The sequence below is a fragment of the Aplysia californica genome, unplaced genomic scaffold (assembly GCF_000002075.1).
Source record: "Aplysia californica isolate F4 #8 unplaced genomic scaffold, AplCal3.0 scaffold00021, whole genome shotgun sequence".
Lineage (NCBI taxonomy): Eukaryota > Metazoa > Mollusca > Gastropoda > Aplysiida > Aplysiidae > Aplysia > Aplysia californica.
The window spans coordinates 886,394-903,999 of NW_004797291.1; the positions used below are offsets into that span (position 1 = coordinate 886,394).

The 17,606-nt window shown below is 39.8% G+C and overlaps 1 protein-coding gene across 5 annotated transcripts in view; it reads left to right on the forward strand.

Annotated features, from left to right (window-relative positions):
• The first annotated feature begins 699 nt into the window (after positions 1-699).
• The window catches only part of LOC101862393 (E3 ubiquitin-protein ligase HECTD1), a 56,412-nt gene continuing 39,505 nt past the window's right edge, over positions 700-17,606 (forward strand). For 3 of the 5 annotated variants that reach the window (XM_013087501.2, XM_013087492.2, XM_013087499.2), the window contains exons 1-10: positions 1,246-1,385; positions 10,746-10,980; positions 11,324-11,419; positions 12,504-12,635; positions 13,149-13,474; positions 15,020-15,231; positions 15,667-15,743; positions 16,075-16,173; positions 16,720-16,843; positions 17,243-17,510. In XM_013087501.2, coding sequence (XP_012942955.1) covers positions 1,246-1,385; positions 10,746-10,980; positions 11,324-11,419; positions 12,504-12,635; positions 13,149-13,474; positions 15,020-15,231; positions 15,667-15,743; positions 16,075-16,173; positions 16,720-16,843; positions 17,243-17,510 — 1,709 coding nt within the window. Of the gene's footprint in view, positions 1,386-10,745; positions 10,981-11,323; positions 11,420-12,503; positions 12,636-13,148; positions 13,475-15,019; positions 15,232-15,666; positions 15,744-16,074; positions 16,174-16,719; positions 16,844-17,242; positions 17,511-17,606 lie in introns of all 5 variants that reach the window. The other 2 variants (XM_005090731.3, XM_013087518.2) reach the window with 1 other exon arrangement.

Here is a 17,606-nt window from a genome sequence, read left to right on the forward strand (position 1 = left end):
CCCCCCCCCCAAACTGAATGTAGTCTTCGTCCATTGAAGACAGGAACTTTCTTCCCAGATCCCACACACGTTGAACTTCCAATTATGTTGTGCATGTGAATACACCAATGCCGCAAACTCTAAGCGAACGGTGGAATTGTTGTCAATGGCAATAATAAGACTACTACTTGAGTTTCGTGTAGGCCTGCTCATGGTGACTAAGACATTTGGTTGATACATGTAGTTGGCTGGTGCTCTTTTGTGGTTTGCTCTTTCTTTCCAGTGAAACATCTATCGTCTTTGTCTTTCCCTCCTTTTTGTTTGTTTGCTTGTTTGTTACTCTCTCGTATCACATCTCTAAAATTGGGCACCTATTATAATACATGTATGACCTATTTGGATTGAAGTGCCGTAAAACATATAATACTAAAACAAAAGTATAAACGAAGGGTGTTCATGGGTTTGGGAACCGCCAGAAAGTGTGATTAGGATTGCAGAGATACAATCTTAATCTATTTAATCGTTCAATTTTGTTTGTTATAATTATTTTGCTACCCCCCAGCCACAGGTAGATCTAGTAAGGAAATTTTGTGCACATAATCTGTGAGCCTGTGTGAGTGTGAGTAGTGTAGTGAGTAGTGAGTGGATAAATTAAAAATATCAGAATGGTCTCCCCTAGGCTCAATTGTGCTCAATTGTTCTGTCCCTTTGCACCGGATGTGAGCGTCTTTCCGAAAACGAGGCCTAGCAGCTGGGAAAAGAATGACAAACAGAAACGTAGTAATGAGTGCCTATCAGACCACAAAACATTGACATTGAATTATATCAAACTACGATGTGAGTCCAAAGGATAACGCAGTTGTTGGGGAGGCGGCAGACTCCACTGATGGACAGTTAGACAAAATTTTGTGGAGCAACTGTTGGTGTAAAAAGATAAAAAGACGAAACCTGGAATAATAACATTCTCTTTGTTGTTCAGCCTACTTCTCTTTCAGGTGCTGAACTCGAGAGGTAGGGCTTACTCTATTGGCTGTTGTTATTGGTGAACTTTCGTGTTGGACCATCTGAAGTCGACGAAGCATTGTCTTTTGGACTTTTTTTAAACGGCAATAACGGATAACGTACGTGCGCTGGATGCCTAGCCTGGTCTATTCACAGTGTATTGCTTTTGGATGAATCATTTTTCCAGAATCATCTTTTTTTGATGAAATTCATTTGCCACAATTAGCAAGAGTTGACCCAAGACTCGAGGCACAAATTCTAAAGATGGCAGACGTTGATCCAGAGACACTCTTAGAGTGGCTTCAAATGGGACAAGGAGAAGAGAGAGACATGCAGCTCATTGCCTTGGAGCAGCTTTGTATGCTGCTATTGATGTCGGACAATGTTGACAGATGTTTTGAGAGGTAAACATTTTTAAATATAGAATCTAGGTCTAGATCTAGATCTAGATCTAGATATCTAGTGGCTTCTTTACTATTATTCTACTTGTTGAACTTGAACTGTTCATTTAACTTGTGTTGTTTTGTTTTCATTTTGGAAGTGGCTATTCTCATCCGGGGTGAGAATAGAAAAACGATCTACCTCTCACCCCGGGTGAGACTTGCCAGCGTAAGCTATTCTCACCTGGTGCGAAACAAGACCTGCTTTTCCTCATTTTGGAAAACTGTCTATCAGTGTGGATGATCAAATTGATAAAAGCCAAGAAAAAATTACGTTATAGCACAAAAGTAAGCTAATTTGATCGTCTTCAAAGATGCTATGGCTATTTCACTTTTCGAATCGAGCCGAACTACGCGGGTCGCCATTTTGTTTTGCCCGGAAGTTCTCGCAAGATCTACTCCTCCCCCCTCTCTCTCTCTCTGTCTCTTTCTGAATACTGTCTATCGGTGTGGACGATCAAATTGACCAAAACAAAGTTAAAAAATGATGTTAAACCACAAAAGTAAATTAATTTGGTTGTCTACAAAAAAGATGCTACGGCTATTTAACTTTTCGAATCGAGCCGAACTACGCGGGTCACCATTTTGTTTTGACCGGAAGTTCTCGCGCTACTCCTCTCTCTCTCTTTCTCTCTCTCCACTGCCCACAGACAAAAATTGTACGCTTTTAGTAGGCTACAGTTGTAATGGAACGTTTGTTCACGGCACAGAATTCTAAAATTTTTCTGTTATCACAGTGTAGAATTCTGTGGTTTAGGGTGGATGCAAAATTTGTTGGCCTAGATCTAGGCTATAACGGTGAACGCGCACCGGGTGAGAATAGCCAAAAGACTCGCCTGCACTATTCTCATCCCGGGTGAGAATAGAGGTGGCCTTTCATTTTATGAGAATATTTCAAATCAAGATCATGTCTTAACCCTAGAAGCGCTCAGCGTTTCACCGGAAGTAACCCGCCAAAAATGCCCCGCCGCCACGGCCGATCAGTTGTAAACATGGGGGTTTGGCGGGGGGGAAACAGCTGAAATACCCGAAATGTATACCTGCTACTGAAAAATGACCATTTACGGCTCAACGGATGATAAAAAGCATATAAAAGCATATATTTTCTTTAAGCTGATAGAATGAGCCATTTAAAAATGATCAGCGATCAAATAAATACAAACAAAGCCGAGAACGCGATAAACTCAACAATTAATACATCAGCACGGCGAAACAAGTGATAACACATAGCGTGTAGTCGCTCAGCGGGACCGTGTCACTTTATCGATCGATATCTCGGCCAAGAGACGCTTTACGAGGTCGAGAGAACTTGCAAAGTCATTGGTCACTATTTATAACTTTGGCCTGTAATTGACTACGTCATTTTCCATATAAGGAACACTGGAATTTTCCATTGAAAAGGGTCAGCGTCTATGCCCTTTATATAGGGCCTGTGCGCTTCCCGGTCGAAGTAGGTCAGCCTTATATATAGGGCCCTTTATATAGGGCCTGCGCGCTTCCAGGGTTAAGACTAAACTAAGTTAATTTAAACGCAGTGGCTATTTTTATGGCGAGCCGTAAAGATAGCCTCCCACATGCTATTTTTACGGCGTGCGGTAAAGATAGCCTCCCAGTGAGTCCCAGGCTATTTTTACGGCGATCCTCGAAAAGCGACCCTACTCCGCCTCTCATGTACGCGACATGCCTCAGTGTATTAGATCTAGGCCTATAGGGGCCGTTCAAAATATAAACTTACACCTCAGAGAGGAAAGGGTGTCTTTGGCTTCTGTAAGAAAAGTGTAAGATTGGGTGGGGAGGTTAACCAAATATGACACTTCTGTGAGATGAACGTTTTGCTCATGACTGGGAAGAAAAGGTAAAAGAAAAAGTGGATAAATGCCAGTAACAAGACCCAGATCTGCATGATCACTGCAGATCCCCGTTGCTTTTTTTTTTTGGGGGGGGGGGGGGTTAAGAGGGGGGGGGGGGTTACAAATAATTTAGAAATTATGATGAAAATTCTGTAAGTGGATATCTAATTTCTTAATGTTTCTTTGTAACTTTGCAACTGTTTTGTTGATCTTTTAATGTCTTGATGTCTTTTATTTAAGGCACGTACCTATTGCATTGACAAGAGTCTCAATGTCGTCCACATATGCGTTCTTTCTAGTTCATATGGTTTGATTAAATTGTATTAACTGAAATGATTTTTTTTTAAAAGCTGGTTAAAAAAAGCCACGTATAGTACAGGCCGGTATCTTTGAAATAATAATGGAAGTTGAAGGTCGGAAAAAGTACTAATATTAAATTGGTGTGGGTGGGGGTTGGAGGCAAATGTGAGAAAAGTGGTATTTGTGTTTTGTGTTTTAGAAAAGTCCCCAAAAGTGTAAGATTGTATTTGAACTGCCCCATAGGTTTTCCATTTCTTCCTCTTCACCATCATTCTATTCTCTTCTTCATCTTCCTTCTCCCTTCCTCCACTACCACCTCTTCCTTCTTCTCCCCACAATAATCATTCACCCTCTCTTTATCATCACCATCATCACCACCTCCTCGTCATTATTATTACCATCATCACTGCCACTGCCAGCATCATCATCTCATTCACCGACATCACTACATGTACCACACCCACAAGAAGAGTGGCCATTTTGGAGTTAACTCTTTTCGCCTTGGGAATGCCTTTAAAATGTTCCTCCTTCCTTTGCACTGAGCAGATTTTTTATAGAGGCGTAAAATATTTTTATTTTTGTTCACAATGATTAATTTATTAATTATTGTGATGCAATTTCAGGGTACAGGAACACACATATATATTTTTTTTTATATTCAAATATCAAAATTTTGCTCAGTACGATTAACCATAGTATCTGTATCTCTACCATTCCACCAATTTTCATGCAATTTTGTTAGAGAGTAAGAAGCCTTTGTTTTTTAAAAATTATTGTTTGTTTTGCATGTTGGTGCTGTTTCCATTCCATGGCAACTTTCATATTTTCGGACTTATCAAAATTTACTTTCTTCATTATTTCTTATGCCCGTATAATTTTTTTCTCTAAAATATGAATCGGAAAAAGAATCACCCTTGGGGTGAGCTGTTCCCCGTAAAAATGGACAGTAATAATATGAGCACATCAGAAAACAAAACACAAAAACTTAAAAAATGCGATCTATTTTATTATTTGAAAGAATCCTACAAAAACAAGGTCCAAGCAGAGGTCCAAGTAAAGAACATAAAAACATTGAATTGTTTAAGTCCAGAATAAAGACTATAATTATGATAATACTAATAATAGAGGACATTTAATTATAGTGCCTTACTCTCGGTTTTAACCAGCTCAAAGTATGTTACAATAGTTTAGTCATTTAGTAAAAGGTATTACATGTATAAAATAACAAATAAGGTAGTAGCCTACTAGGCCTACAAGCCAAGACGGAATTTATAAGACTGAAAAACGTGTTCTACGTCATCAGTTTGTGACCGCCGTAAAAATAGCCCGGGAGGCTATCTTTACGGCTCGCTGTAAAAATAGCGCGGGAGGCTATCTTTACGGCCTGCCGTAAAAATAGCCACACTGCGTAATTTAAATTCATTTTATTTTTAGTAAATTGCCTAGAATCTTTTAGACTCCCGAACTAGAAGAATTTTGGTTGGCTCATTCGCTTTTCAACTCATCTTGATTTGATGATGAACTGTCCCATTTTGAGAATATACTTCCTGTTAACTTACACTAAATCTAGATCTAGATATCTAGATCTACTTACAGTTAATCAGTTTACAGTATACTTGAAAGTTTTTTTTATTCAAACTCAGGGATGGGTCAAGAATTGTACTCTTTTGTGTGTTTTTTGGCCACCTCTATTCTTGCCCCGGGTGAAAATAGCGCAGGCGAGTCTTTTGGCTATTCTCACCCGGTGTGCGTTCACCGTTATAGCCTAGATCTAGGCCAACCAATTTTGCGTTAACCCTGAACCACAGAATTCTACACTGTGATAACAGAAAAATTGTAGAATTCTGTGCCGTGAACAAACGTTCCATTACTACTGTTAGTCTAAAAGTGTACAATTTTGTCTGTGCGCAGTGGAGAGAAAGAGAGAAAGAGAGGAGTAACGTGAGAACTTCCGGGCAAAACAAAATGGCGACCCGCGTAGTTCGGCTCGATTCAAAAAGTTAAATAGCCGTAGCATTTTTGTAGACAGCCAAATTAATTTACTTTTGTGTTTTAACATAATTTTTAAACTTTGTTTTGGTCAATTTTATCGTCCACAGTGATAGACAGTATTCAGAAAGAGAGAGAGAAGAAGGGAGGAGTGGATCTTGCGAGAACTTCCGGGCAAAACAAAATGGCGACCCGCGTAGTTCGGCTCGATTCGAAAAGTGAAATAGCCAAAGCATCTTTGTAGACGATCAAATTAGCTTACTTTTGTGCTATAACATAATTTTTTCTTTGCTTTTATCCATTTGATCATCCACACTGATAGAAAGTATTCCGAAATTAGGAAAAACAGGTCTTGTTTCACACCGGGTGAGAATAGCCAACGGTGGCAAGTCTCACCGGGGGTGAGAGGTCGATCGTATTTTTATTCTCACCCCGGGTGAGGATAGCTACTTCCTTTGTTTTTATTTCATCATTAGCATAAAAATTAGATCTAGAACGGCCCCCTAAGCTTATAGACTTGTCCGCCTATTCCTTTTGATTTTGCTTCGCCTCCTGCTATGTTTGTGTTCTCTAACATCCGGGTCAACATTATATCTAATCAAAAAGTTGGATCAGGTTTTGTTACGAGGTATTTCGACTCAATAATCCCTTCATGTGTTGACGGGCCACCCAGCTGTCTGAGACGGTGCCAGCTGGTCACGGGTCCCCCATCGGCAGGTCCGGCCAGTTTTGACAAATGTGGTAAAATCTCATCACCACAGTAACAGAATGGTAACTAACCAATTACTTTTAAACTTATAATAAACATTTATTTGCAAATAGAAACACTAACAGCTGAATTAAATGTAAAAAGAACAGTTCCAAAGAGCAACCCCAAAAAAGTTTTTAGGCTGACAGCTGAATTAAATGTAAAAAGAATGGTTCCAAAGAGCAACCCAAAAAAGCTACTTAATGTAAATGATGAATAAAAGAACAGATTAGTAGGCCCTGAAGCATGCCAACTTATAACAGGCTAGGAGCACCGTAATTTAATTAATTTTTTGCATATGATATTGATATGAGTTTGATATTTTTGTTCTATGCCGGATCCGTCGAAACATCAGATTTTTTTCGGCAGATTCGGCCTCCCCTCCACCAGTTATAATCAACTGTAGAATAGCTGTAAGTTAAGGGAAAACGAAAATAGACACATGTATGAAGTCTGTTATAGCTAAAAACAGACCTTAACTTTGATTGGATGAAGCAGAGAAGCTCAGCCAACCAGATGGAATGGATTACGTTTTCTCTTACTGAAGAACAAAATTGACCCCAAAATGAAGCCAAGGCGGAAAGGTCACTGGAAGAACTTAAAAACGATTGCAAATGCAATAAAACAAAATATTTTCTTATACGGGAGGTATGGAGACATGCCCACGGAAGCCACTGTGTACCAAACAAGGAGTTCGAATGGGGTGGCCGGATAAGCCGACCCGGCTCTAGTTAAATTAGAATCAAGTACATGTCATGGCTAAATCTCTAAGAGTACTTTTAAAGAGGTTTTGGGAAACGAAGTTCAAACAAATTCTGCTTTGCCAAAATAGCAAGGCTAATAGTAGTAATACTGAGTCACAGTCACTTGATTTCACACGCTGAGGCAGGGTTGAAAAATAAAATGAATTTATGCCCGGGAATAGTGACAATTGTTTTCAGAAAGCAAGCTGTTGGCAGCCTATCATCTATGATAAACTATGTTTGCATTTCAATGTCATATGTGTAGGTGTTGTGACTGGCCTAGTATTTTCTATGCAGTGTAACTTGTCTTACTTAAAAAAATTATAATGACTTTTAAAATCTTATATTTCATAAAGTCAGTCAGTTAATTTAATCTAATAAAACATTTTGTATACTGTTGTAGCTGAAGTGGAAAGATTGTAGTGTGGGAAAGAAAATCAGGGAGAAGGAGAAAATGCTTGTAATTATAATTAAAAGGGCTGGATGACGAGAGGAACTTGAGAGAGAAAGGGGGTGGTGGGTGTCAATTTTATTAGATAATGAAAAAGTGTCAGGAGGAGAAGCTCTGAGACAAACAAAAAGTGATGTGTAAGGGAACAGAATGGGAGGTGTCTGATGCATGCTTGAGAACTCCTCATATATTTTTTGTTACTTTTTCAAAACGGAAGGACTTCTGTTACGAGCGACCACCCCAACAAACACAATAAAGAAAACCAAACCCTAACCCTGACCATACTCCTAACACTGACCATACTCCTAACCCTGACCATACCCCTAACCCAAGCCCAAACCCTACCGCCCTAACTCTAGCCTCAACCCTGACCTCTAACCCTAACCCTCTGTTCTATCTATTTCATTATAATGGTCGCTCGGTGTGGAATTCTTCCCTTCTAAACAGTCCTACCCTAATAAGAATTTAGAAAAGAAAAAAAACAACCTGTATATATATGTTGTAAAAGAGGTTGTCACCCATAGTAAGTCAGAGAAGCAGACATGCATGATAACTGTTGAATTGCTGAAGAGATGGAAAGTTGTATTGTTGAAATCAAAAAGTGTAGATTGAATTCATCTTTTTTCTCAACGAAGAAAGCACAGGTTCTGTGACCATGTTTCCTGGCAGACTGCATTTAAATGAACAAAATGAAGGAATGAAAGTGGCAAATATCATGTGCTCGCTTTTATATGATAGTCAAACCTGTGTAAGACAGCCACCCATTGTCAAGGAGAAAAGTGGCCGTATAAGACAGGTGGCCATCTTAGGCAAGACTGATCAAGATGAAGAAAAGAAACCATTCCCATCTGAAGTCCCAATCTTAAGTAGCCGCATTGTTGATGTTGTTGTTAGTTTGTATTTTGTTTGTTATTTTTATTTTGTTGCTGATTTTGTGCAAGGGTAACAATAAATCACAATGTATCAAACGAGGAAGACCGAGTGCCATGTTAAAACAAACACGTGGGTCGCCACCACTCGGAGAACGAGCGACTCTTCTGTCGCAACTTCATGTTGACATCCATTGTTACTTTGTTACAGACTGGGTAAACAGTGACCACTTATCTCACTTAAGATTTGTGTATGAGTTCTGGGCGGGGCTTATGGGTTATGAGGGATCACACGCTTACCTCACCAGCAGCTGAAAATACCTATTGGTCAACAGTGGGAATGGCCTATGCGACATGATCGGTTGGAGGGACTACCTGACAACAACGACAAGTGATTGGATTATGACGGCTCGCCCACAACGCCAGGGGCCAATGCACAATTTATGACAAAACGTAACGGAGTCACTAAGGTGGCCGTCTAAGACAGGTGCTATCGCTTAGTATGATAGGGGTTGTGTGTTAAAATATGGTGGCTGCGGCCGCTTTGGACAGGTATCCGTTGTACACATAGAGAAAACGCAAGGGGGGAAATGGAAAGTGGCCGTCTTATTATAGAGGTGGCCGTCAGGGCAGGTTCGACTGTATGAAAATAGAAGTCTTAAGCATCTTGTTTCAAGGGTCATGTGTGTGCATAATGGACTACAATTTGGGCCACCCTACTATCGCCAACTTAACTGATAGCTACTCAGGTTTCAGAATTCTGTGGCACTCTGTACTCAGTACTGTGCCCAGATTTGTCTTAGGGTCAATGTGTGTCATCTGTCTCTCCATATAATGGTAAGCCTGTTGATAGTTTTCCATCTCTGCTGGTCATTAATTGTCTATATTTTGATTAGTGCTTTCTTTCTTTTTTTTAAAAAGTTCAACATATATTAATATTTTTGGGAGCTCTGCACATTGACTTTGCTGGGTTTTTCTCACTTAGAATTGGGGTAATTATATTTGGTTTTCTCTATTTATGCTCAGTTTTGGGCAATTATAAGCACATGGATAGCCAAATTTTAAAAGAATAAGAAGCTATAAAGGAAATAAATTCTATCATCATCAAATCTAGACTCTTGACGTGCACTATTGGACTGATAGGTTGAATAGGTGGGTTTTTTTTCCAGCTTTCAATAACTTTTTTCCCTGTATTCCTTGTACTTGCAGCTCTGGAAAATTATCTGGGAATGCAGTAGTGGTGGACAGATTTATTGGAAATGACTGTAGCAGTAAATCTCAGTGTCAGTACCAAATTCAGTAGGAGTTCCCAAATCTAAAACCCAATCAAAATCCTGGTTTTTAAAAGTGAGTATCCTCCTCTACTTAAGTATACTGTGCAATGCTGAGTAGCAGAGCAAACCAAGATCCTGCCCCCAGTACCAGGAGCTGATGGGATCCCGTCATGTGGCTGCGGCATTACAACAGGGTGTGCTTTGGAATTCTGTAGGCTCTCTCTAAACTTCCACTCAAAATTCACCAAGGGGGAGGGTGGGAAGAGATTCTAGTAGCTTTCCAGGCTATGTTGTGTACTTGTAGTTTAATAAAACCTTTAATCATATGTGTGGCAACGAGGTGAAATCAGGCGCTCGTCAAAATAATGAAATCGGAGAAACACATTTTCCCGCCAATTTGGACATTCTTGTCAGATGTTTATTTTTTGGCTTAACCTCTGTTATGTCATACTAGCTGGCCCCCTTTCGATGAAAGGAATGATCGGTGCATTAACATCAACTGAAAGTCATTGGCCTACTACATTTACACTCTACTGGAATGGAGCAATAAATCTTGAGAGAAAAGTGACACACATGTTTCCAAGTTGCCAAATATATAATAGATGTATAGATTGATTCTCTATTCCGCTTTCGTGGTTTTACGTACACTCCAAAATTTCAAAGGTGTGGAAACAGTGCGCACGGATAGTGAACGGAAACCTCACTTGTTTACAATGGCGTCTTGGACTTTCCCAAAATTCTGTGTGGACGAAACAAAGCATTTTGGAAAAATCGGGGAAAGCAGTTTGTGTGGATTCTTTAAAGTTAGGTCCTAGCCTCATGGATGCTGTGGATGCCTGCAAAGTTTCAAAGATGTCGGTTAGATAATAAGGGAGGAGTTTGTGCACAAAGCCTCCCAAGTCCGCTTTTATATATATAGATAAAAACACATTCCCATGTGAAATTTACTGGAAAACATTTATAAAAAGCACAAGATATGTCATTTTCCAGTAGATGGAGGGGGTGTGATCGTTTCTTTTTGTTGTTTTTTCAGCTAAAAAGTTTTTTATATTGTTATGCTTAAGACTAATTATGTTTTCTCTTCTTTTCATCCTTCCCAGTTGTCCTCCTCGGACGTTTCTGCCTGCTTTGTGCCGAATTTTCCTCGATGAATGTGCTCCAGATAATGTCCTAGAAGTGACAGCTCGTGCTATAACCTACTACCTGGATGTCTCGGCTGAGTGCACCAGGAGAATTGTGGCTGTTGAGGGTGCCATAAAGGCCCTGTGCAACCGTCTGGTTGTTGCAGAGATGTCTTCTCGCACAAGCAAAGATCTTGCTGAACAGTGCATAAAGGTAATTTGTTCATTTGGGGAATGAGCCTGTCTTTTCTAAGCTCCTCAGTTTCTTTGCCAAAATTCCTTTTTGCAGGGGTAATTGGGCATATATATGCTGTAGTTAAACTAGCCTCTCGCCTCCTTTATGAAATATTTTGCATCATGAACTTTAAAAAAAGGAATTGCTTTGATAGTTTTTTATGGGGTAATATTTATTGTTTTTGAAAAACAGTGGTCTTCAGTGAGTTTAAAGTAGTAATAGGATAAAGATGCAATAATTTTGATTTGAATGATTAGTCACATTGTTGCTGTGGTGCTGCAAGCTCATCTCGAGCTACAATTTTTTTTATACATGGAAACAGGTTCTTGAGCTGATTTGCACAAGGGAATCTGGAGCTGTTTTTGAAGCTGGAGGTCTCAACTGTGTTCTCACCTTCATACGAGAACATGGCTCACAGGTAATAAATGTTTACAGTGGTTGTACTTCTTTGGGACAGGCTAAAGTGAATATGATTCTTTAAGATGGTTTTCATGATAACAGATGGGATAAATTTTAAATTAGAAGCCAGAGTTGTGGTGTCTGTGGTCTAGTGGTTAGGCTCTCAGACTGAACTATGAGGTTCTGACTTTGAATCCCGTCCGGGGCCTGGCGTCTCCTTGAGAAAGGCAGTTTGCATGAGTTTTTCCTCACTTCACTCAGGTGGGATTGGGTATCCGGCTATAGACAGCAGAAAGATCTTGTCAGTATGTTAGTGTTGGGGTGCTTAATCGGCAGCTGGCAATGTATGCTTCCTGGGAAGCAGAGAATGTTTCTGAGTGTTGTAGGGTCTGCTGGGGTAATAATAGTCGTAGGTCTGCAGGGGTAATAATAGTCGTAAGTGCATAGAACAAGCTGTACAGCGTGGATATGGGCTGTATAAATGCTACTATTTTTCAAAGGCAAGTTATATTTAATCTTCTTTTAAAAATATAGCCTTTTTAAAAATTATAATTTTTTTCTCTCTTTTTTAAAAATCCCGTGCCCATTTATATGAGATAAACGCCATCTGATTTGTTTGAAAAAAGTGCGTATGATAGTGTCCAATAGTGTATAACGTGCATACTTAGTATAACAAGTAACTGTAATAGCAGATAGAGATTCCAGGATTATAGATGTAAGTCGTTGATCTAAGAGCGCTGATGATTTTAGATAAAATGGTGGTGATGAGTGATGATGTGGGATTGCATTTTAGTAATGTTATCGTTAGTCCTATCTTCCTCTTTTCCGATGAGTCATGAGGGGCGTGGGCACCCTCTATCCCGTTCCCTACTGGAACCATCTTTACAGTCACCGTGAAGTTCTGAAATGGTGGGCACAGTCCTGCTAAGGTGTTTAAAAATATAGCCAAAAGTATTTTGCATTTCTAAGTCTTGTGTGATGCAGTTTTTTTTTTCTGATGTTCAATTAAATATGAGTTACAGGTTAAGACAAACTATCTCTTATTAAGAAACTTGTATAGGGAAAGGTTTTGGCCGTATTGACCAAAAAATGTCTTTGTCCAGGTACACAAGGATACCCTGCACTCATCCATGACAGTTGTGTCCAGACTTTGTGGCAAGATGGAGCCACAGGATGCTGCTTTAGAAACTTGCATAGAATCTCTCTCCACATTGCTCGACCATGATGATTCCTTCGTAAGTTGTTTTTTGGTTTTGTTTTTCTTTTCTTTTTTGTTATCTGTACATATCTAAATACTTTCTCCCTGATGTAATAGTTTGATTAGAATCAGTCACAGATGACAAGTGATATGATGACAGACTCATTTTTTGTGTGCAGTTGTATTGTGAAATATGAAGCCTCTGTTGTGTGCAGGTCCTATTTTGATTATTTATTGTTGTTGTGGAAGTTTTTTGAAGTTACGAATCATAATTTTATAGTTGTGCAATTCTTTGGATGAATGTTCTGGATTTTGATAGGAGCTGTTTCTTGAAATAGATTTGTGAATTATAGAAAAATATTAGTATGGTAGTGATAAAAAATAAATCACCTGATAGTTTGTAATTTCAAAAAAATTGAATGCTTGATGATTTTAAGATTATATGGATGTTGAACACACCACCCCCCCCCCCCCAACAAAATGTATGTTCTTTATAGTCAGGGCTTATTCTGATTTTGTTCTGAGCTTGTTTCACTTTGATCGAACTCAGGTGGCAGATGGTGCATTGCGTTGCTTTGCTTCACTTGCCGACCGCTACACGAGACGGTCCTTAGACCCAGCGCCCCTGGCCAGACACGGCCTGATACAGGACCTGCTGTCGAGGCTCCAGAAGGTCGGAGATGGGGCTCACAATGTGTCCACGACCTCCACCCCAGGCAAGAGCACTGTGGGCGCAGACGGCAAGAGCAGCTCCAGCGTGTCCACGGTGATCAGTCTGCTGTCCACTCTGTGTCGCGGCTCGCCTGGCATCACACACGACCTGCTGAGGGCCAGTCTCCCCGAGGCTATTGAGAGCGGGCTAAGAGGGGATGAGCGGTAAGTGCTTGGTCTTGCTTGTTGCAGACCTGCCACTCATCCCGATTTAGTCGGGATATCCCGGTTTTTTGCCCCAAATCTCAATCCTCCCGATTTTCCCGATTTCGATCGTGTGTATCCCGATTTTTTGTCCCAGTCTGCTGTTGTGCTGGATCTTTCTAAAAACTTACTCTGCCTTCTCTCTTATCACGGGAAGCACCCGTCGAACTTTTTGTCAGTAGGAACTCGGAGCACTATCTCTTGAAATAGCGATGCCGCTTTTAGTAGTTGACTCGCCCCCCAGTTGTGTGTGATCTTGTCCCGCTCCCAGAATTCTCTGATGATAGCCTGGTAACTGTTACAATTTGGGACATTTAATAATCGATTATATTCGTAGTTCCGCTGTTACTTTCAAAACAAGCCTTGTCCGAGGTCTGGTAACTGCGCGTTCACATCAAACACTCGGACGAGCGACAGTCTTTCTAACCCTTACACAACTACATGTAACTGCGCTGACAAGACTAACATACGGCCGTTGTCGTAGCTTTAGTTTAAACACTTGAGGGATAAGAGATTTGTTGGTACATTTGGTCGGTCGGCCGCCGTCGTTATCCTAGAAGTAGAACGACTGTCGCTCATCGGAGTGTTTTTTGTGAATGCGTAGTTAGTCGGACCCGTTAGTAAAATTGTTTCAATAGCGCATTCGCGTCACGTGACATTTTATCGCTGTGTGAGTTCTGTGTGTCAGGGACCGTCCGTTAACGGGGTCAACTTAAGTTCATGTATTACGGGACTTATTGGTAGGGGTGGGGGTATAGACACTTGGACTAGGAGTGCTTGACGCGATGCTTCAGGATTTAAAAAAAATAATGATAACTCGCACGCACGCACACACATGCACACACACACACACACATGCGCGCGCACGCAAACAAAGACACACAGAGGGTTGTTTGTGATTAGGGGAACACTTTTATTTGTGTCACGACGTGGTGGAATCGGGCGCTCGTCAATTTTTGGGCATGTGGAGTTATTGCTATGGTCTAAAAGCTGATTTATTTGCCTCACTTCCAATGAAATAAATATCCATTTTTCTTAGATAGAACTCAATATATTTGCGATTGAAGAAAGTATTGTCCCTTCGTTTCAGTGGTGAAGTTAGCGAGAAAATGGCCACCTAAGTTTGGTAACTCAAATTGTCAAAGAGTCTTTGAAAAATGAAGAATGACATATTATGTGCCTTTAATCAATGTTTTTCAGTAAAATTCACATGGCAATGTCTTTTTATATGGATATGAAATAGGTTAAGCCAAAAAGTAAAAATTAAATAAAATCGTCCGAACCAGTAGAAAAATGCGTTTCTCCGATTTGGTTATTTTGACGAGCGCCTCTTTTCACCACACTGCCTCACATTTAACTATCCTTACATTGTAACATCAGTGCTGCTGTGGGTTTGAGAAAAGTTTTACATTATTTTTGTGTATCCAGCTGTTTCCTCTAATTCTAATATCCAAAGGTTTTTGGTCAAATCTTTCATCCTTTTTGTTTTCTCCTGTTTCCGTACAGTTGCTGTTTGGACACCATGCGGTTCATGGATCTGCTCCTGGTGTTGCTGTTTGAAGGTAGACAGGCTCTTCCCAAGTCTGGCGTGACCACAATTACGAGCCGCCCACACGGGCTACGACGAACAGACAGTTCTAGTGACAGATCACACAGACAACTGATTGACTGTATCCGCAGTAAGGACACAGACGCCTTGATCGACGCTGTTGACAATGGTAAGAAGATCACCAGATGATGGTGGTTTGTTGAGTTGAACAAGGGCAGTCAGTTTTCTTTTGAAGTTCATATGATAATGGTTATTTGATTGATTCTGTTGTTTAATTTTAATTTTTTCTGGTATGAAAAAAATATTGCTGGAAGCAACTTTCTTTTTTCTGGTACAAGAGCATTAAAATTCAGTCTAACAATAAATCGCTTTTCTTCATAAACATTTTTTTATTTGTAGGCATGTTGCTTTCACGCCCATTTTATTGTTTGATAATTTATAAAAAGCTATTTTACGAAGGTCAACGATTGTGTCTCAACTTAAACCTATTTGTTTTTTCTTTTTTTAGTGAGTGTTGTTGACTTTTCAAATTATTGATCTGTTGCTAGTTTTTTTCCCTCGGAATTATTTGCGTAATTGAAAATGTTCTCCTTATTTTAATCAGGCTTTGAAGTAAACTTCATGGATGATGTCGGGCAGACTTTGCTGAACTGGGCATCTGCTTTTGGAACTCAAGAAATGGTATATTTTTGTTTCATATGTTTTGATTTGTCACAAGTTCAGTGAAATAAGTGTACAGAGGGTTTTGTGGTCTTGGATTAAGGTAGAATGAAATTTTGTTTCATTTTGACTGTATTGTTTTAAAGGAAATAGGTACTATAGATTCAGTATAATTCTGTCCCTTTCGCGTTCATTTTTATTGGACTTTGATGATGAAAGATTTTTATTTCAGCTTTGGTCATGTGTTTGAAGTCATGCTTTTACTATTAAAATTCATTTTCTCAAAGGGCATTAGGTGAGTGAGTTTTCTTTTTCTTAGAATTTCAACTATTCTTTTCATCTTTTCAATTAGGTTGAGTTTTTGTGTGAGCGAGGAGCTGATGTAAACAGAGGCTTACGATCATCATCTCTGCACTATGCTGCATGCTTTGGGCGACCACAGATTGTGAAGGTATGTTGAATTTTTAAACTTTGGGTATCATATTTTGTCTGTTGTCTCAGTCATAAAAAAAAATTACTGTTCCATACATCTCAGAAATTTAGTTAAACAGGATAAGTTTTCCTGCCTCAGCCTGGTTGGTGTTTTGTGTGTGGTTAACGGGTTCTCTTGTGTGGTTTGCCCTTTGTTTCCTATCAGACATCTATCGTCTTTTATCTCTCCTCCTTCTTTTCTTTGATTGTTACTCTCTTGTAACACCTCTAATCTTCAGCACTTGTATGACCTTATTGTGTTGCAAGTGCCATAATACTCTTACTGAAACTAACTTCTGGTGTTTTTATATTCTCTTTCTGCATGCCATACCCTGTGCAATTCATTTTAAAAATTATATTGTTTTAAAAAAAATCTCGGCCTGTTTCTTGGCCTTATGTTGCAGTTGTGAATACATACACATTCATTTTACAATTCTGGAAATGAAAGTGTTATGAGGTATTATGGATGAATATCACAAGTCAGGATACTTTTAATTGTACTTATAAAAACATCTTTGATTTGCAGACTCTGCTTCGCTATGGGGCTAATCCTGACTTGAGAGATGAAGATGCGAAGACACCTCTTGACAAAGCCAGGGAACGTGGTGATGAAGGACACCGTGAGGTTATTGCTATCTTGCAGTCACCAGGTAGGTGGTTTCATATTCTTGTCTGCTCATTGTGACTATGGATATTATCAGATTATGGATTATATTAGATTGACCTTTAACAAATGACTCCTCAACATGATTAGTATGCTATCATTAGAACTGAATGTTTCTCTTGTGAACAAGTGAATTATCCATAAAGTTCTTGTCAAGAAGGTGCAAGGGTCAAGTTTTTGTTAACATTAATATGTAGTGCTGGGCTTCGACCATTGCAAATGTGAAGTAAAATCTTTTGTTTTGTCATCAGGGCAGGTGGTTGGTCCTATTTCTTATCTCTCCATCATATGTTTCTGTCTGTTTGTCTTGCCTTGTTCCCACCTCTAAAATATAATTTGTGGAGATGCTTCTGTTTACTTAAACATATTAAAAAATCCTGTTCAGGTGAATACATGGTGCCTGTGAACAGAGACCACCCACTGGCTGCCTCTGGGGGTGCATCAACCTCATCAGCCTCCTCTTCCCCGGCCTCAGCCTCAGCCCCTGCCCCTATGGAAACTGCAGAGAAGGTGAAGAAGGAGGAAGCAGCAGAGGGTGAGAAGAGCGAGGCCACTGAAATCAAAGGGGACCCAGAGGTTGCTCCCAAATATGTACGCCATCTCCTGCCAGTGTTTACTGAAGTGTTCCATGTGACTATGCTGGCCTCAGTCAGGTGAGTTTTGTCTCTCAGAGTTTACATAGAAACTTGGGTAATGATTAAGCAAGAGCTTTGAATAATTGTCAAAGTTTAGGGGGGGGGGGGGGGGAA